At 36.3% G+C, this 20,833-nt stretch overlaps 1 protein-coding gene across 6 annotated transcripts in view; it reads left to right on the plus strand.

Annotated features, from left to right (window-relative positions):
• Nucleotides 1–20,833, plus strand: part of CARMIL1 (capping protein regulator and myosin 1 linker 1) — a 302,767-nt gene that overhangs the window by 154,992 nt on the left and 126,942 nt on the right. For all 6 annotated transcript variants that reach the window (XR_006735315.1, XM_045551918.1, XM_045551919.1 and 3 more), the window contains 4 exons: nt 5,146–5,221; nt 9,126–9,214; nt 10,633–10,727; nt 18,057–18,143. Coding sequence is in view for 5 of the 6 variants with exons in the window: in XM_045551918.1 (XP_045407874.1) it covers nt 5,146–5,221; nt 9,126–9,214; nt 10,633–10,727; nt 18,057–18,143 (347 nt within the window). In the remaining variant the exon portion in view is untranslated. The remainder of the gene's footprint in view (nt 1–5,145; nt 5,222–9,125; nt 9,215–10,632; nt 10,728–18,056; nt 18,144–20,833) is intronic.

Below are 20,833 nucleotides of genomic sequence, written 5' to 3' on the forward strand. Positions count from 1 at the left end.
TTTATGTGCTGACTTATTATTGTGCCCTAAGAAAGCCATGTGGGAAAATGAACTCTCAGAAATGAACTTACTTATGTACTGTCTTGTATATTTTCTATTTAAATGGGACCTCATCAGAGTTTTGATTATTACTGGCTCCATAGTTTTTTTTATTATGTGCAGAATTATTTGTTGCATGCAAGCCTGGGTCTCCCTGGTCCTTGGTCTCCATGTTTGTTCTAGCTGTCACGGTGGCTTCATGCCCAGAGAGTAATGAATTCTAGGAGTCCTGAATGTCACTCAGTTTAAACCTTGACTTTTACTTAAGTGTTTGCGGAAGTACTTCTTGGGCATTTGATCCTTTTAGACTTAAAGCCCCTCATTCTCTGCATATTGCAGCCAGATTGAGAGGTGTTAAATATCTAAGAAATAGAGGTTTACATGTCGATGTGTGTAGCTAAAGTTTATTCACTTTTGTTTGTTTTATAGTCTACTATATGAACATTTCACAACTTATTCATTTTACTGGATGTTTGTCAAACATTTTGGTTAGCTTATTGCCTTTTATGAACAATGCTGCTAAGACCATCTTTGTACTTGTCTCCTTAGATAAAAATGTGTAGAGATGTACCAGGATGCAAATAATTGTAAATTCAACCACTGTGCCCATGATTTAGGTAAAGAAACAGGCTATTGCCTCTCCTTAGAAGGCTTACATGTATCAATTTTATCACAGTTCCCTCCTCCCCCTCCACCACCCAGTTATAATAATTATCCCAATAGTTCTTGTGTTTCTTTGTAGTTTTCTCATAAAAGTATGCATATTTTGGCTGAGATTGCATTATATCTATAAATTAGTTTGGGAAAAATTCTCTATTTTGCCTTGGCTTTTGTTCTAGCCCCTAAACACACCTGCTGCTTCAGACTTCTTTTGGTCTCTGATACATCCTGCCTGCATTGCAGAGACTGTTACTTTGCCTCTGATACCTCCTAGGGACATTGCAGAAATGAACTTTCGAAACATTTCTCTGCTTAAAAGCTTTCTATGGCTACCTTGGATGCAGTCATGCTTCCTTAGTGTAGCTTTTAAGACTTATTTCTAGATACTAAGTGTTCTGTTGTCTATTGCTGTGTAACAAAGCACCCCATCCTTAATGGCCCACTGCAAGAACAATTGTGAGTTGCAGTGAAGGCTTCCTCTTTCACATGTCTTACAGTTAGATACTGGCTGTCTGTTGTGAAACCTGTATGTGGCCTTTCCGTGTGGCCTGGACTTCCTCACAGCAAGGCAACTGGGTTCCATGGGTGAGCTTGCCAGGAGAGAGAGCTGGGTAGAAGCTGTGTTATTGCTTTTTCTAACCTATCCTTGAAAATCATGCAGTATCTTTGAAGGACATCTGTGTTTCCAGGTTCTAGCAATTATGAACACAGCTCTTACAAATAATAGCATATAAGCTTTGTGTGAGCAAATTTTTATTTCTTTTCAGTAACTACCTAGGAATGGGATTGCTGGGTCAGATGGCAAGTGTATGTTAAACTTAAGATGCTGTCAAACTGATTTCCATGTTGAGTGTGCTATTTTGCATTCTTATCAGCAATGTTTGAGAGTTCCAGTTGCTCTGCATCCTTGTCAGCACTTGGTATTGTCTGGGATTTTTTTTTTTTTCTTTTTTAAGCTATTCAATAGGTATGTGGTGGTATCTCATTTTGGTTTTTCCCTAATGGCTAATAATTTTGAGCATCTTTTCATGTACTTATTTTCTATACATATACCTTATTTGGTGAAGTGTCTGTTTAGATCCTTTGACCATTAAAAAAAATTGAGGTGATTGTTTCTTATTATTGCGTTTTCAGAGTTCTTTATACTTTCAGAATGAAAGCCCTTTGTCAGAAATGTGATTTCTAAATATTTACTCCCTGTATGTGGCTTGTCTTTTCCTTCTCTTAACATCTTTTGCAGAGTAAAAGTTTTTTATTTTGATAAAGTCAAGTTTATCATTTTTTTCCTTTTTGGATCATGCTTTTGCTGTCAGGTGTAAAAACTCTTAAACTATACCTTACTCTGTTGCCCATTTCTTCTGCCTAGAATATATGTCTCATCCCACTACTTCCTCTCTGAGGGCTCAATACTTTCCCGTAAGAAGCCTTTCTTGACCTGCTTGATTAGCATCCCTTTTATATGCACCCATAGTATCTTCTATTCCCCCTACTCTATGGGGCTTATATCACTCTGTTATATTAATAGTTGCTTTTCCTTCCAGAGTCTCCTGCTAGGCTATGCTAGGCCATCACTGTCACAGGGCAAGGAACATTTGTTATGTTCATTACTACATCTAGGCCAGTGATTCAAGCACAATGGCTGGCACTTGTTGATTATATGAATGGATGGAGTTGCTGGGCATGTTCAGGTTTCCATGTCTGCATATATGCTGTTACTAATTACTTAAAATGCTGTGTTTCTATCTTCCTGCCTGGTTGGTCCCTTTCTATCTTTTAAATCTTGTGAACCCTTCCCTATTTACTCCAGACTGAATTACTTGCTGTTTTACTGTGTCCTTATGGTTCTTTTAGCATTCCCCCTATTCAGCATGTCTCCCATTGTGCTAGATAGTTGAGCAGAGGTCTTTCCTCCCCACTGGAGTGTGGAGGAACAAGATCTACTCTTTTTACTCATCTTTTAGCCCTCAGAGCCTAATAACCCTGCTTAGTATTTAGTAAGTGCTAAATAAATATTTACTGAGTGAGTTAAGATAATGTGATTGTCTCCTTCTAATTGTTTTTTTTTTTAATCATTAAAAGCCTAGACATTAGTATAAGTCAGAGAAACATGGTAGTCAAACCATGCCAACATGCTTTGTCTCTACCATCTTCATGGATAATTTTTTCTAGAACAAAATTTTATTTACACTATCTATAGAACATTTAATTTTATAACTCTTTTAGATTAGGAATGTGAATCATTATAGAAAATTTTTAAAAATGTAATATGAGTTTTGTTAGAAAAAAATTAGTATCACCTTTAATGTTAACACCTAGACAAGGTATCCTTATGATGTTTTATTATATTTTCTTCTCTTAAAAAACAGTGTCTATATTTATACCTATCATTTTATATGCAGTTTTCATTATAATCATTGATTATCACACAAATGTACATCTAGAATGTTGAATATTGTTAAAATTTAATGGTATTATATACCATAAGCATTCTGGTGTTATTAAGCATTAGATTTGACTTATACCAGAATAGTTTCCAAGGGTTTTGCACGTTATATGTAGAGATGATGCTGTTTTACCCACTGCATTCATGTAAAACCTGGTTCTATTCCTAATGTGTCCTTCAGTTCCTTTTATCTATGACAAAAGGCAGTCATACTTCAAATCAGGTCAAGTGAGAGAATAGAATACACAATAAAGAGGTTCTGAAGTGTGGTCACTCCTTGACATAGAATCTACAAAAGGAGATGAGATGAGAATGCTTTGGCATAGTTCTGGATGTTGAAGTGCATAAGAAAACCTTTGAACAATGTGGGCTTTCGGGTCTCTCTCCAATAAAATAGAATTCATTCTCAGAGAAGCTACAACCTGTCATTAGGCAGTAGGGAGAGATGCTGGGACTTGTTCTGAGCACAGAGCATTTAGTCAATGGGAGGGGATGAAGATAGTGAAGAAGATCATAAAACAACTATGAAAGAGTTATTTTCCTTTTTTAATTTAAAACTTCTTTTTAAATTTTAAACTTATGGAAAGTTAATAGAGAGCCTTGTCAGTAGAAAACCTTGCACATGGAGACACATGACTGGGTCTACTTATTCCGTAAACAATTGCATTGTTTTTTCCTACTACCTGTGGGAACTCATTTCATCTTTTTAAAGCATGTCTAATGAAACTGTACACATGTGGTGCTTCAAAGTCTGGATTCACCATAGTTCTGTCTCTTTGGCCTAGTTTCACTTTATTTTCTGAACATCTGTTCCTTCATCTGTAAGATGTAAACAATAATGCCTCCTAGAGTTGTTTTGAGATTTAAATGAGCTGGTCTGTGTAGAGTGCCAAGCACAGGGCCTGGTACCCAGAAGCTATCAGATAATATTGATTCTCAACCCTCTTTCCACCTTCTGCCTTTCTCTTCTATGTCAGTAAAAATTTGAGTATCTGCTGTTTGTCATGCACCAATGATAAAACTGATATGGCCTCACTAAAGCCAAAAAACTGAAATAGATGATGACTTGGTTTTCAAAGAACTTAAAATTGAGAGTGGCAGGGAACAGATGCTTACGGCAACAAACTATATTATAAGATAGAATAAAATAAATGCTAAATAGAGATGCAAGCAGTGTGCTAGGGGGTGAACAGGAGAGGAATTAGAGGACAGAATGTGTGATGTAGTCATTTAAGGACACATAGATTTTCATAACTGAACACAGCAGTAAAAGATAATTCCAAATATGAAATTGCATATCATGTTAGATGAGTAGCAAATTGTTGGCTTTTTTCCTTGAGTATGAGCTGGGACATGTGGGCGCTCAGGCTGGAAAATTGGAGTGGAGGCAGATCTCTCATGCAAATAGCTTCACTTTGTGGCTGAAGAGCTAATATGAAGCATGAGATGAAAATGCACCTGGGCTATCTCATGGATGTAATCACTTCTAAGAACAAAAAAAAACCTACCAGATGGTTGCAAAAATGCTTGCTAAGCATTGGGAATCCATCTGATGTCACTTACTGTCAGGGGAGGTACTGTGTTTGCTTGCAATGTAAATTCCTGACTAGAAAATTCTCTGTGAGATAATTGATGGTTAAAAAATTTATGAAGTAGCAGTCTAAAGAAATATGACTTGTTGGTATGTAATTAGATGTATGATTTCTCTTAGAGCAAGGAGATTCTCCAAGCAACACTGCTACCAACGCTTTTTCCATTGGGTGTAGGAATCAGAGTCCCGAGAAGCAGTTTACTTCAACTTGTGGGAATTCTGCTTACTTTGTACAGAAGACCTGTCTTAGAGAATTTAATTGTTGTCTAGTGGTCAAAATAGTTTAGGCTAGATGTTGGGTTTGTGAATAATAGGAATTGAAAAGTAACCCTGGATGCCATTTATTAAAAATTAAGTGCCAGTATGTCTTTTGTAAGAGCACTTTCATGTACTTTGTTATTTCTGCTTCTAGGGACCTAATACCTATCATTGCTGCTCTGGAATACAATCAGTGGTTCACAAAGCTGTCCTCTAAGGATCTGAAACTGGTAAGTAATCAAAGATACAGAAAATGTTGCTTGGCTTTGCTGAATTTCAAAAACCTGCTAATTGTAAAAAAACAAAAATTTTTTTCTACCATACTGGTAAGCTACATACATTTTGTTTCTTGAGGAGGTATTTTCCTGTAAATGATTTGCATAGCATTTGTAAAGTTTATAATGTGAGATGCTTCAAAGAAGTATTTCCTCATAATTTTAGCTGTTTCAGGCAATTTTAGAAGATGAACTATAGATGAAATGTAGAAAGATACATTTAATGTAGCCTTCAGTACAAACTTATTCAGTTGGCAAAAACCATTACAGTTACATTTGCACAGCTGCAAATAGCAGATTTTATATTCCTGTCTTACATTTTGTCTCTACAAAGTTTCCCTTCCTAAGAATTTAGGAAAATGTTAACAGGCAGAGTCAGTCTGGTTGACTTATGATAGTTAATGTTGATTTTCTAGATGGGTTTTTGGACAGATTTATTTGTAAGGAAAACGAAATAAAAGTGAAATCAGTTAGTTTTCATAAGCCAATATTCGTCTATTTTACTAGTGGAAATAAGGTTCTCTGTTGGGGATTTTGCAGGTTCAGAGCAGTCATATGGACAGATGCTTATCCATGAATTAACTTTCTGATGCTTCATTTTAGGATGAGAAATAATTTAGATATTGTTTTATTGGAGACTGTTAACATTCAAGTCTCCAGCTTTCAGAGGTCGTAGAATCTGGGCGTTTAAGATTTTCAGCAAAGAGACTGGATTTGGATTGAGACATGGATCTGTATGAAGTGGAGGGTTGAGACTTGCTAGTGGGCAGGCTACTGGTTCTCTGAATTTGCCTAGAGTTGAGGTCGCTTGAGGCATTATATGTATGAAAATGGGCTGAACTCATTTGGGGTCTCTTAGGAGCCAGTGTGGTATAGGAAAAGAGTGTGGACTTGGAATCAGAAACCTGGGTTTCAGATTCTGACTCTTATCACAAGGCTGTGTGACCTTAGATAAGTTACATGACCTTCCAGAGCCTCAGCTTCCCATGCACCTATTGTTATGAGCTAGTTGGAGTTCAGTTCTTATTCATCTCTATCCAGTCCTTATCACATTGTGTAGCTCATAGTAGTACTCAGTAAAAATTGGCTTAATACGTAGATGTCAAATACCAAATAAGTTTGTTAAATGAACATAGCAATATAACTAATATGCTGGTGGTTGAGATGAATAAATGATATGTGTAGAAATTCTAACATAGTAGTTGACATATTGCAGGCATTTCATAACTGTTAACTGTTGTTATCATCATCACAGTCAGACTAGCAAAGAGGTTGAGAAATGAATAAATATGGGAGTGTGAATTATGTGAACTGTTTCCATTGAACAGCAGTTATGTTTGAGCAGTGATGATGGAGCTAGGGGTGGCAGGAGTGGGAGCCAGGGGAGCCCTCAGGGAACAGACAGGTAGCCATGATGGGAGTGCTGGGAACAGAAGCCTCTTGTTTGCTGCTTGATGAGTTGGGATCATTTCCAGGACTGAGCCAGCAAAGATTACAGGTGGGAAAGGGGAGCCATTGGAGGAATGAGAAGTAGATTAGCCCAGGGATTGTGGGATCAGAGAAAACAATGGCTTGCCACCAAGTCAGTTTTCCTGGTTTATTCAAACATTCATAGATGCTCATGGTTTTCAAAATGGGGCCCCCAGAGGGTTTCCAGGAGGTTGTGGATATCCCACTTTTGGAAATTGTCCCAACTTATTATTACACGAAGGTGTCCAGGCAATTGGTGCTGCCATTCTGTCATTGTTCCCCCCAGGTATCATCTCCTTTTAGGTGGCTTTGATGTTGAGGACAGAAAATATTCACCTAATCATTTCAGCCCTGGCAAAACAAAGCATGTGAATGCTTCTATGCTTTCTTGAGTGTCCTGGGATGAAAGCAAGTAGAGTGACAGGATTTGAAGACTGCTGCTATTGCTTTTCTATTAACTGAGATTTAAACACAAAAATACATTTGCATATATTTTTAATATTTGGCATTTTAAAATGAAAAATGGTCTTCGTAGATATCAATCTACAAGTCTTCAAAAAGAATATTAAATTCTTCATGTTTTTCATCCAAAGTTAAAAACAAGTGATACTTTTCCTTTTGGTCTGAAATGGGCACTCTCAGAACACTTTCTACATTGGGTTTATTTGAAGGAAAGGAGAAGATGGAGAAGAACATCTTTGGATTTTTTTTAAACATAAAGGGTATGGCAAAAATAAGTGGCTTCTTCTCAAATTAGATGAGCTGTCTGGGTTAAGATTGTTCCTAGCCCAATAAAAGCCTCCTGTGCTAAGGTACCACAAGAAAAATATGACTTATTTATATACTTTATGCTTATGAAGCAAATTAGTAATCACTCTTCCAAATTTGAATAAAGGATTTTTTTTAAAAAAGCTACCAGATATTCTGCAGTTAGGACTATGTTTCTGCCCAATATTTTTGATTCATTTAAAAAGCAGTAGGATTGGAGTCTTGCTCAACTTCAGTTTTGTAACTCGGGCAAGTTGGTGAGCCTCATTGCATTTTTTTTTTTTTTTTAAATGATGTGGTTGGACCAGATACTGTATATGGTTTCTTTTAGTTCTAAAGTTCTGTATTTACTTAATTTAATTTATTTTTATTTTGCACTATTTCATTTGCTACTTTATAGTGCTTTTAGTTTTTGTTGTATACATTTGATTTTTAACTAAATATAAGCTCTTGGGGAACCATCATATTCATTTTTTAAAAATTCTTCCTAAATCAGTGAACATAGTGTTGAGCATGCAGTAGGCATTTGGCAAGTAGCATTGTAATTATCACATTTTACTTAGTGTCTAGGTTTGCATATCTCTTTCAATATTGCATCTCTGTATATTCTTCAGAGTAGAAAATAATGCTTTTCATATAGTTGGCACTTAATAAAAATTATTAAAATGAATGTAATCAGACTTGTTACACTTCTCCCCTACTGGCATCTTAAAGAAAGCTGGACACAATTTCCTAAATTTTCTTTAGTAAATTTTTATTACAGTATTTATACCCCAGTGAGCTTTAACTCTTCAAAGCCCTGTTTTGGTAAATTACTTTTCTGGATGCTGTCTGCAAGGTTGCCTAGAAATGGTAATGATCCCAAGTATTATTTCTGGAGATTAGGATAATCCTGCAAAAACATTATCTAAGTAATTACTTTTTATCATGACAACACAGAATAAGATCAGTTCCCTTGTGTATAAATTGTCAGACAGAGAATTATACTGATAAGGGAGTTACCATTTTGAAAATCGTAACTGTCAGCATAATGTAAATTTCAGAGATCAGGTCAGTTGGAATTAATTTTTCTCTTCCTTCCTCAATCAGAGAGGCACACTAGAAACCCAGGAATAGTGTGAAAGTGGCATTATAGACTGAATTGGATCAAACAGCATTTAAGAATTATGAGAGCCCTTAGATGCTGTGGGACTTAGGGTGTTTCCAAGTTAGGTTTTCTTAAGGATATTTGGCTAGAGAACTTGTGCTACATTTCAGAGTCTGTTCCAATTATGGTTAATCCAGTTGGATGTTTGTGATCTGATAAGTCAGAGAACTGTAAATCTTTTTTTGTAGTATTTTAAGAAAATAAAATGCTTTGATTACTGTATGCCTTGGCACATACAACATGCTTTGCCTTTTCTTCTTTCCCTCCCTCCCTCCCTCCCTCCCTTCCTTCCTTCCTTCCTTCCTTCCTAGTCATTGTGATAGTACATAGTAGTACATACTCATTCAAGCTTTATTGAATGTATGAATGAATGTTGTATTCAATTAAAACTTTGCATTGCATAGATTTGTAACAATGAAGTGAAGCTTTTTTCTTTAGATTTATGGAGTGATCAAAGAATGTTTTCTGTTACAGTCCACCGATGTCTGTGAACAGATCTTGAGGGTGGTGAGTAGGTCCAATCGACTGGAAGAATTGGTGTTGGAAAATGCTGGACTTAGAACGTGAGTATTTTCCTGAATATATGAATATGTTAGTTTAAAACTTTATACTATTTGCTCTTCTAATTAATGCATAGTTTAAAAGAAAGTGGGGCTACTCACATACACAGTGCTTTCCTTGCTGAAGAAAAAAATCTCCATGATCCCCATCATTATCATGAAGACCAAGAATTTGATAACATCTCTTGCTGTTGTGTCACTTGATTTTTTTTTTTTTTTTTTTTTTTTTGAGACAAGATCTTGCTCTCTCACCTGGGCTAGAGTGTAGTGGCATCATCATAGCTCACTGCAACCTCAAACTCCTGAGCTAGCTGGGACTACAGGCACACACCACCATGCCCATCTAATTTTTCTATGTTTTGTAGAGATAGGGTCTTGCTTGTGCTCAGGCTGGTCTTGCACTCCTAGCCTCAAGTGATCCTCTCCCCTCGGCCTCCCAGAGTGCTAGGATTACAGGTGTGAGCCACTGCACTTGGCCTTGATATTTGTGAGGGTACATAGTGTAGTAGCTAAGAGCATGGATCCTTGAGCCAGATGCCTCCTGGCCTTGTTTAAGCTTTCTGTGCCTCAGTCTCTTCACCTTTAAAATGGGAATAATAATAGTGCCTGCTTTGTAGAATTAAAGTTGTGATGATAAGTGAATTAATATATGGAAAGTACTTGAAAAAGTACCTTTCACATTGTAGATGTTATGTGTGTCTTAATATCATCACTGCTGGTAGTTGTGGTAATAACATACTCCATATGGTTTTACTGCTTTGCTTTGATCAGTTTTAGTCATATCTCTCCCTTGTCAAGTTAACACTTTTACATAGTCTTTATCTAGTGGTTTAGTAGTCACTACCCAAGCCTTACTGTTAAGAGCATTAAGAGTTAGAATCTGTTAGAACAAAGATTTTACTGCTGCTAAGTGAGGAAGGTTGACAGTTTCATAATCAAAGCACTTAGTATGTTATTTCGAGTTAAACATAACTAAAATAGTGATTTTGATTTTTGTTAAAATTGTAGCCTTTAAACTGAATAATTAGAACAATCAATTTTGCATTCATGAGTGCATGAAATGAGAAATAAGATACAGTGAATAGTCTACTATAATTGTCATGAAAAGCAGGTTCAATCCAGTATTTTTTTTTTAATTATGGAGGGGCCAAGAAGTACTATTAATAGCATACAGCAATGTATCTTTAAAGGGGCAATTATATATTTTCTTTTTGCTTTTGGCCCATCAAAATGAACTATATTCTGGCTTTACAAATTCTCTAATGAAGTGTTAATGGGTATTAACAAATATATGATATATAGACAATGTTTTAAGGGAGGTTTGTCTTTTTTAGATTTTACTCTGTTCTAAGCTTGAAATGTTTTATTTGAATGGTTTTATACTTTGTGTTATTTATTCTTGTTGTTTTGTTTACTTGCAGAGATTTTGCACAAAAACTGGCCAGTGCTCTAGCGCATAATCCCAACTCAGGACTCCACACAATTAACCTTGCTGGCAACCCACTGGAGGACAGAGGTACTGTAGTGTTCATGTTATCACTGATGCCAGAACTGTAAGAGGATTAGGCAGTATTAATTTAGCCAGGCCTGAAGAGAGTAGTATCAAGCTAAGTTGTAATTAGGTTATAAATGCTGTTGATGATCTTGTTGGTTTCTAGTTCTTTTTACCCCTTCATGAAAATACTCATGCTAAAATTTTATGATCTGCTTAAATTTTTTTGCAGTGTGATACAAAAGGAAAGGAAGATACTGTTTTTAAAATATCGTATTAGTTATCTGTTGCTGCATAACAAATTGCCACATACTTGGCAGCTTAAAAATGATACAAATATATTATTTTACAGTGTCCTTTGGTCAGTAGTCTGGATACAGGGCTGGTTAGCTGAGTTCTGTGCTCAGGGTCTCTCTCACAAGATTGAAATCAAGTTGTCGACAGGGGCTGCAATCTCATCTGGACCTGTAGTTCTCCTCAAGTTCACTGGTTGTTGGTGTAATTAATTTCCTTGGGGATATAGGACTGAGTTCTGTGTTTTCTTGCTAGCGGGGACCACTTCCAGCTCTTAGAGGCTGTGTTCCTAGAAAAGGAGCCATGTGGCTCCCTCCTCTCACAACATAGCACTTTGCTTTGTGTTTGAGGACAGCTGGAACACATCTCTCTGATACTGTAGTTGCTTTTAAACAGCTTACCTAACTCAGGCACACCCAGGAGAAATTCCATCTGATGCATTCAAAATCAACTGATTAGTAACCTAATCATGGTAGTGACATCCCATTACACTTAACCCTTGAGCAATGTGGAGGTGAGGGGTGCTGATCCCCCGAGTAGTCAAAGATCCACATATAACTTTTGACTCCCCAAAACTTGACTGCTAATAACCTACTGTTAAACAGAGGCCTTCCTGATAGCATAGTCAATTAGCACATACTTTCTATGTTATATGTATTATATACTGTATTCTTATAATAAAGTAAACTAGAGAAAAGAAAATGTTACTAAGAAAATCACGAGGAAGAGAAAATATATTTACTGTCCATTAAGTGGAAGTGGATCATCATAAAGGTCCTCATCTCCATCTTCACATTGAGTAGGCGGAGGAAGCGGAGGGGTTGGTCTTGCTGTCTCAGGGGTGGCAGAGGTGGAAGAAAATCTGCACATAAGTGGACCTGTGTGGTTAAAACCCATGTTGTTCAAGGGTCTACTATGTATTCACCACCCTCCCTAATACTCGAAGTAATTATACAGGGCGTGTACACTAGGGGTGTGAATCTTGCGGGGGGCTATCTTAGAATTCTGCCTACCACAAATATCTTTTAATATTTAACAAGATTTGAGTGTGAGAATAGGGGGAGGTTGAAGGACTAGAGTTTGTGATGAGTCAAAAAGTTTCATTAAAGGTGTTTGTGTGGATTGAAGGAAGACTCAGGTTTAGAAAGGGAAAATTCAGAATTTGAATTCTTAGTAGTAGAACATCCATGGACAAAGTTTAAGAAGGAATCGGTTGATCTCTAGTGGGACAATTTTGTTTTCATTTCCTGTTGCAAATGTTTTCCAGCTTTGTTGAATAAGGACCTTTCATTTTACAGTGTTATATATTTGATGAGTACTATTAATAGTTATTAAACTAAGTGCAAGATACTGATATAGATGGTCAGTTTTTCTTTTTATCCCTGATGTAGACATTGTTTGGTGTTGAAAAAGATACTCATGTGTTATTCAAGCAAAAATCTCAAGTAACTTCTCAGCATCTAAAGTAGTGAATCTAAAGGAAGGTTGAGCTTGAGTTAGAAAACTAGATCATGTGAAAAGTACCCTGATAGAGTAAGCCAAAAATGAAAATAATGGGTGCATAGTACTGGAGTAGGAGTTTCCCTGGGGTATACTATTAACATAATAATTTCTTGGGAAAAACAAATGTTTCTGTGTTAGTCAAATGCTATAGAGAGGTGAATGTGATGAAGTGGAAATCTTAGAGATAACTTTTTTATAGACAGGAGGGTTATTTTGGTTGTGTTTTTAAAATGGGAGGACGTCAATCATACTTATCTACTGACAGAACAAAATCTTGTAGAGGAGTTAGTTGTTGGAGGCAGGTCTTTAAGCAAATGAAATCCAGAGTTCAGGTGGACCAGGAAGGGGGCACTCCTTAATGATTAGGGAAATGCAAATTAAAACCATGGTGAGGTACCATGTCACAGCCAGTGGTATGGCTAGAATCAAAATATGTGTTGGAGAGGATGTGAAGAAACAAACTCGTACATTAATGGTGGGAATGTAAAATTGTGCAGCCACTTTAGAAACCAGTTAGACCGTTTCTTGAATTTGCCATGTGAGCCAGCAATTCCACTCGTAGGTATATCGTCCAAGAGAAATGAGACATATGTCCACAGAAAGACTTGTGAGTGAATGTTTACAGCAGTATTATTTATATAACCCAAAATTGGAAACAACCCAAATGTCCATCACTGGTGAGTGGGCAAATAAAATGTGTACATAAAATAAAATATGTACCATGGAATATACAGAAAGAGAAATTCTGACACATGCTACAACATGGATGAACCTCAAAACCGTTATGTGGAGTTAAAGAAGCCAGACCTAAAAGAACACATGTTGTTTGAGTCTGGGGGACTGGAAGGGGAAGAAGGAACTTGCCCTTTGTTTCCTTTCCTGTTGTGCACCTCCTCATTATTCCCTGAGGTGCAGCCACACTGGACAGCTTGTTGCCTCAGGGGTAGTTTCTTCTGTCTTGCCCTCACCTTGGAGCCTCTGTGTAAACTTCTGTGATAGCACTTCTTCATTCTGCCTGCATTATAGCCAGAGGTGGACATTTCTTCCCCAACACCTCTGCCACCTTACTTCCTCTCTTCCCCACCCCTTGGCCCTTCTCTCTCCCTTTCTATTCTGGGACATACAGCATCTAGTGTAAGATCTTACACATAATCAATAAGTGTTTTCTTTAAATTGTTTGATTTTATTTAATTCTCTCATATAGTACTTAAAATGGCACTTGAAAATCATGCTAAAGTGTATAAAGATTTCTTATGTATGGAGTGAGAACATGTGTTCAAAGATGATGTTTGCCTGCTTTTCCCCTCTGCAACCAGACCTGGTTTTGTGTCTTTTCATCTAGCTGCAGCCCCTTTCTAGGTGTTGTCCCACGAATCATTCCAGGGATGCTTTCTTTAGCCTCAAGTGTGCATACCAACAGTGATTTCTGCTTACATACCCTCACATTTTGGCATTCTTGAAAATATTTTCACAGGCCCAGACTTTTCTTGTTTCTGCCCCTCCTAGATTCATTCATTGCTGTATTTGCCAGGCCTCATGGACAACTGCCAATACCTGTATTTCCCTCTTTTCTTCACTCTTGGGGCTGAGCCTCCTGAACAAATTCTTTATTGTTTCTTTTTATTCAGGCCAAATATCTGAAGATGATTGGTAGCTTTTCTACTCTTGGATGGAAACCCCACAATAAATCCAATTGAGTATAAAATATTATTGAAATTTCAATCTAGAGAAAAATTTCAGTAATTTTTGCTTCCAAGCTTTTCAATGATGATACTTTATGTTTGAAAACAAACAAGACAAAGGATGAGAGTAGAGTCTGTAATTAAATTGTCTAGTACATAAAACAGACCAAACCAGGGATTATTATTTACAAGGAAAATCAAAGAAACACAAGGCAGACAGTTAAAAAGCACAGAATTCTGAGGAATTTAAATATCAAATGGGATGTGATTTTGCACCTTAACCACCTACTCAGAGGCTTATTTGGAAACTCTCAGAAAGTTTAGCTCCTTGCTTTGTGACATGATTGTTGATGCAGCAAATCTCTGTTAGTTACAGCAAATCCCTGTTAGTTACAGCTCAGTCATCATGTCACACCTATGTATAAAGGACAAGCCTGCAGCCTTCTGATTGTTAAGGGGCTTGTGGTGAAGCAGGTTAAAGTATGATCTAGTAAGTAGAGATACAGTGTATATGAGGAATGCTTCAGATGCTGGCTGCCCTGCTCTCTCTCTGCAAGAGCCACACAAGGTGGTGAACAGACCACCCACACACAAGCTATTCTTATCCTGTGGCAAGGCCACACCTGTTCAACAGCTTGCTCTTGGCCTTCATCTAACCCAGTGTTTTTTCTGACTGTGGGTCAAAACCCTTTGGTAGGCCATGAAATTAGGCTAAAAATTCATGACAAACATTAAAAAAAAAAAAAAAAAAAAGAAATGGTCTAGAATAGAAAATGTCAGAGTACATTATTTAAGGAAAACTTTTGTTTTAGTTTTCTAATCCTAATGTGTATATGTATTTATTTTTGTATGAGGTTCCTGCATCATGATGTCACATCTGTTTCTTTATGTGGATCATGGTAGAAAAGGCTTGTAAACCCCTGCTCTACCACAGGATCTGAATAATAACTAATTTTGTGCTGAGTCCTTTAAGGTGAACAGGTACCTGAACCTATTATCATTTTTTGACTTACAGATTTTTTGATACCCTTCAGTTATATCTGCAATGTCTGTAGGATCTCTACTGATACTCTTTTTTCATTGGATTTTGATAATCTGATCCTTCTAATTTTTATTTATTTATTTTGGTTACTAGTCTTTCTGGGATTTATCAATTTTGTTAGTCTTTTTGAAGAACCAGCTTTGTTAAATTTACTTATACAGCTGCTGTCTATTTAATTGATTTCTTCCCTTTTCTTTATTGTTTCCTTCCTTTTGTTTACAGGGTTGGGATGGGGATTAATTGCTATTCTTTTTCAAACATCTTGAGATGGGTAATTAGATAATTATTTTCCAGCTTTTCTTCTTTATTAATATATATATTTAGGACTATTGATTTCCCTCTGAGAATTGCTCTAGTTGTATCCCAAAAATATTAAGTCATAGTTTTTTATTTAACTGAAAATATTTTTTAAATTTCCATTGTGATTTTTTTTCATGGACTCATTTGTTACTTAGAAATACATTGCTTAAGTTAGAATTATTTGGGAATTTTTAAATTATCTTTTTATTATAATTCCTTTTGTTATAATTTCATAGTGTTGGTAGCAGAGAACATACAAATAGAGAATATTCTCTGTATGATTTCACAGTAGTTAAGGAACATTTTATTATTTGTTGAGACTTGCTTTATGGCCTATCATATGGTCACTTTTGGTAAATTCATTGTGCACTTTGAAGAAATGTATTCTATAGTTATTGGCCACAATGCTTTAAATATATCAATTATATCTTACTTCATTATGCATTTGATATCTTCTATGTCTTTTTTTATTAGCTACTGAGATGTGTTAAAAAACCATTATTTTTCATATATGTATGTGTATACTTATGTAATAAAATATGCATTTTCCTTTTGTTACTGTCAGATTTACTTTATATATATTTAGACTGGGTTAATCAGAGTATACAGATTTAAGATAATTATATCTTCTTCATTAGTGAAGTGTCCCATTTATCTCTATTACTGGTTCTGAAAATCTAACTTGTCTTATTACTGCTACACCAGATTTCTTTTGGCTAATGTTGGTAGCATATGTCTTTTCCCACATTTCTATATTTATTCTGAAGACTAGCAGCAGGTGTGTCTCTTGAAAACATCTGATAATTTTATTGGAATAAGCTATTTTTGACTTTTAATTTGAGTCTTTAGTACATTTATATTTAATGTAATTTTTTATTTGTTTGGGTGAAAATCTGTATTTGTATTTTTCCATCTTATTTTTTGTTCTTCCCTTTTCTTTTTTGCGTTTTGGATTAATCAAGTTTTAAAATTGTTTCATCTTTCCCTCTCCCCCCCTTAACTTATTAGTAATTCATCCTTTTTTTTTTTTTTTTTTTTGAGACAGAGTCTTGCTCTGTTGCCCAGCTAGAGTGAGTGCCGTGGCGTCAGCCTAGTTCACAGCAACCTCAAACTCCTGGGCTTAAGCGATCCTACTGCCTCAGCCTCCCGAGTAGCTGGGACTACAGGCATGCACCACCATGCCCGGCTAATTTTTTCTCTATATATTTTTAGTTGGCCAGATAATTTCTTTCTATTTTTAGTAGAGACGGGGTCTTGCTCTTGCTCAGGCTGGTCTCGAACTCCTGACCTCGAGTGATCCACCCGCCTCGGCCTCCCAGAGTGCTAGGATTACAGGCGTGAGCCATCGCGCCCGGCTAGTAATTCATTCTTTTACGAGAGTGTATCAGCTAAATATTAGGCCTGGTTTCACTTTGTAATTTACAAAATGGATCAGCATATTCAAGCCTCCAGATATATTCCAGTAAAAAGCCTGTTTAGCATTATTTAATCCAGTGATTTTCAAACTTCCTTGACAATGAAACACTCTGGAGAAATAGTCAGGGGCTCCCGGAACACCCACTGTCCTTGGCGATACACCCATTTCAAGGCTTACTCAAGCTGCATGATCTTTATGTTGTTTCTATGTAGTTATTTCTTGTAAATTTTGTTAAGATTTATAGAGAGTTTGGGATTATGTGATAGGTCAGCAACCAGCACAGTAGTTTCGTATTGCTGCCTGGAGTTTGAGAGTTAGTCTAAGGGAATTAGTATTAGTTTTGTTTAAGGAGGCTTCCTGAGAACATGCCCCTGAGGAAATGAGAGCTCACCTGTAGCAGAAGGACCTGTAGGAAGGGTATATATTTCTATGTTACTTATATCTTCTCAGAAAACTGTCTGTGCTCATTGCAATCCTTGGATGAGTGAGCTGTTATTTCCAGTCTCCCACTCTGGCCATTAAATTTAGAGGATATCTGATTTTAAATACTGTAAATTCCTGGTGAGTTATTCACAGTTACAAAACTTACCTTTAAGAAGTTAAAACATACTCTGAGGCTCTGAAGTTGTTAGCTATAAGCTGATTAAGTATTGGAATCCATCTGCTGTTTTCTGAATAGTTACCATTCCTCCATTCTTCTTGACAATAATTAAATAGCATACATCTGCTCATCTAGAAGAAAGATCAACTCATTAAGATAGAGGTTAAAAAGAAAAGTGGGGAAAAGTTATATCACCCTTCCCAAGAGGATTTACATTTGAAATTGGATGATGAGAAGAGGTTAACACTTGGCCCAAAGAAAAATATCTCTAATGGAAAAGTTTCAGATATTGTTATGCTTAATTAAACAGTCTTCCCCTTCTCCTATCTTATAGGTAGGATAGAAAGGAAAGGAGGCATGATGGTAAATGATTAGAAAGCAAGGTCTGACATTATAAAGAAAAATATGATCACTTCCATTGGAATTAAATTTAAGTTAATTTTCATGCATTGTAAAACAAATGCAATTCTGAGAACTTGAAAAGTCTAATAATCTCTTTTCTTTCCTTTTACAGGTGTATCCTCTTTAAGTATTCAATTTGCCAAACTCCCAAAGGGATTAAAGCATTTAAATTTATCTAAAACCTCATTATCACCTAAAGGTAAAGTATTTCTTATTTACTTAACATTGTGTCTGTAATATTTTCACTGCACCTGCTACCTTAGTTAGAATTATTATTTTGTTATATACCTGCATTTATTTATTTATTTTCCATTTACTAATCTCATTCTTTTTAATTTTATTTTAATAGATTTAGGAGGTACAAGTTGAATTCTGTTACATGTATGTATCGTGTGGTGGTGGAGTCCGGGCTTTTGGTGTACTCATCACCTGAATGTAAAGATAATTGTATTACATTACTCTGGCAGTTTGAAGATAAAGGCATTATGTAATTCAAATTCTGGTGCTTTAAAGTTAAGTGATTTCATAGTAGAAAATAATTTGGAAGTACACATACACTGTTTAACTCTTTAAACTTTGAGTCTAGCCTCATGCCTCACCTTCCTAGAGGCACCTGGTTGTGTTTCTTTGCTTTATCCTTAGAAAAGCCAGTAGGGCTTTCTGACTGTCAGATAGATTGTCTGCTTTCCAGAAAACTGTTGGGCCTACCTGCTGGGTCACTGCTGTAGTTCCACACCTTCTATTTCCGTCTCTTGAACTTGCCTTATCTTCTTCCTAGGTCCATTTCTAACTTTCCTCATTTCTCTCATTTATCCAGTTATTCATCATATCCTGTCAATTCTATTATTTTACCATATGAGCACCTTCATAATAATATTAGAAATTACCTTGCATTCCTTGTGCCTTCACATAATATATCTTCATATTCTGCTCTAGATGCCTGAAAAGTTTCTCTTGTATCCCCAAATATTCTTGTAGAGCCTCAGTTTATTTTATAAAAACCTTTATCTGTGATCATCTCTGCTGAAATGTGTTCCCTATTCCTGAGGCCACAAGAGAATCGATTATTTTTCCCTTTGTTTTATTTCGAGATTACATCATTACTGTATAAATATTGTATCTTTCCCACTAGCCTGTTGTGGCCTGTGGTGCTCTCGTCTCTGTATCTGTAGTACCCGTCTGGCACAGTGCCTGGACAGCTCTTCAATGAAAGTTTCCTGAATTTAACAACTTGTCATTTCTTACATAGATCACCGTCTTTTGGAGGCAGTATGTGCAACCTTAGACAAACTCTAGTCAGTTTGTCTAAGGTTGAATCCTGACTTTTTCACTTACTATAAACATGCTTTTATAATTTTTTGTTAGTTTTCTCTTTATAGTATTAATCTTTTTTCTTTATTTATATGTCTTCTCTACCTGCTAAAACTATTCATTATTTATCATGTGCTCCATAGGTCTAGTTTAAGTCTTTTAATAAGATAGAAGTATTTTTGAAAAACATGATTATATTTATAATCCTTGATTATGTATTTATATTTTAATTCATTTGTTTGTTACTGGAAAACAAATAGAGGGATGCGGTGATGGTTTATCTTTCCTAGGGCAAGTTTTGTTTTGAGGTCCCTCAGTGTCTCCCTCCCTGATGTCCCTGTACCCTCCTTCTCCCACCCCTCCCATGTCTGAGTGGGGAGGTCCCATGGGCGAAGCTGGGTTCTTCAGCATCCTTATGATGAGGACAGCCTCACATGGCTTGTACCCTTCACAAATAGGGGTCCCCCCATTTATCTCTTCTGTGCAGTAAAATATGTATACATCTAAAAATGTGTTTTGAGAGTTAGCATTGTTTTGTAACATATTACCTGAAGAATTTTAAGTTGCACTTTCTAAGAAAAATACCTTGAAATGTTTTTTTTTAAAAAAACTGATTTCTTAAAGTTTTTTATATAGGATCTGAAAGGTTTGCAGATTTAAAATAATTCAGATTAAATTGCAGTGTTAAACTTCTGTGGAATTTCACTAACATTTATATTTTGGTTCTATGAAAACCATTTATATTCATGGCTCAATAATTCAAGACAGATTTTAAAAAGTCTCCCCATGACATCCCCACTGCCTCCAAATACCCTTTCTTTACCTCAGATGTAGCTAACTGATAGTTTTCTGGATTTCTAGCAAATGTCCTGCTGGTTGCCAGATTATGTCAAGGCAGGACCATCTGGTACCACCTTTTTCCAGCTGTAAAAACGACAGTAATAAATAGGAAGAATGGTCAAAATCACTAGACAGCCAGAGTTGAGAATGACATGTAAATCTCTGTTTAGTTTCGGTTGGGAGAGCATTGACTTTTTTTTCCCCAGTCCTGTACCTTTTAAATTTCCTGCTATTAGTGGGCTTATTAACACAGGCCTCACGTGAACGTGGGCTCAGGAGGCAGGGGGAGGAAATCCTTCGTTCTGTTTCAGAAGCATCAAGCTGAGCTGATAACATGATTCTCTCCCGGGTCTATTCAGATGTTGGCCAACTGCCAACACCTGCACTTGTCGAGGAGCATTTTGCTGTCAGGACTAATTTGGCCTTCTAATTTTGGAATTTATTTACTGAGTTTTGTTACACCTCACTAAGGAAATGATTTTACAAATGATTTTCTTGATGAGAGTCTGGTATTCTCCATATGTTTTGGATTCAATTATTCCATTTAAAAAAATACCTTAATACTAATAGGACAAACGAAAGGATGTTGGTCATTTAAACAATCATAGAAGATAACTTCTAGATATTAACCTTTTCTATGGGCTAGCATAGATCCATCTTATCTACCACAATTAATTAAATTTCCACCTCCTCTACTGCCAAGCTCTTGTTCCTTGCACCTTTGATAGTGGTTGCCTT

The sequence above is a fragment of the Lemur catta genome, chromosome 5 (assembly GCF_020740605.2).
Source record: "Lemur catta isolate mLemCat1 chromosome 5, mLemCat1.pri, whole genome shotgun sequence".
Taxonomy (NCBI): domain Eukaryota; kingdom Metazoa; phylum Chordata; class Mammalia; order Primates; family Lemuridae; genus Lemur; species Lemur catta.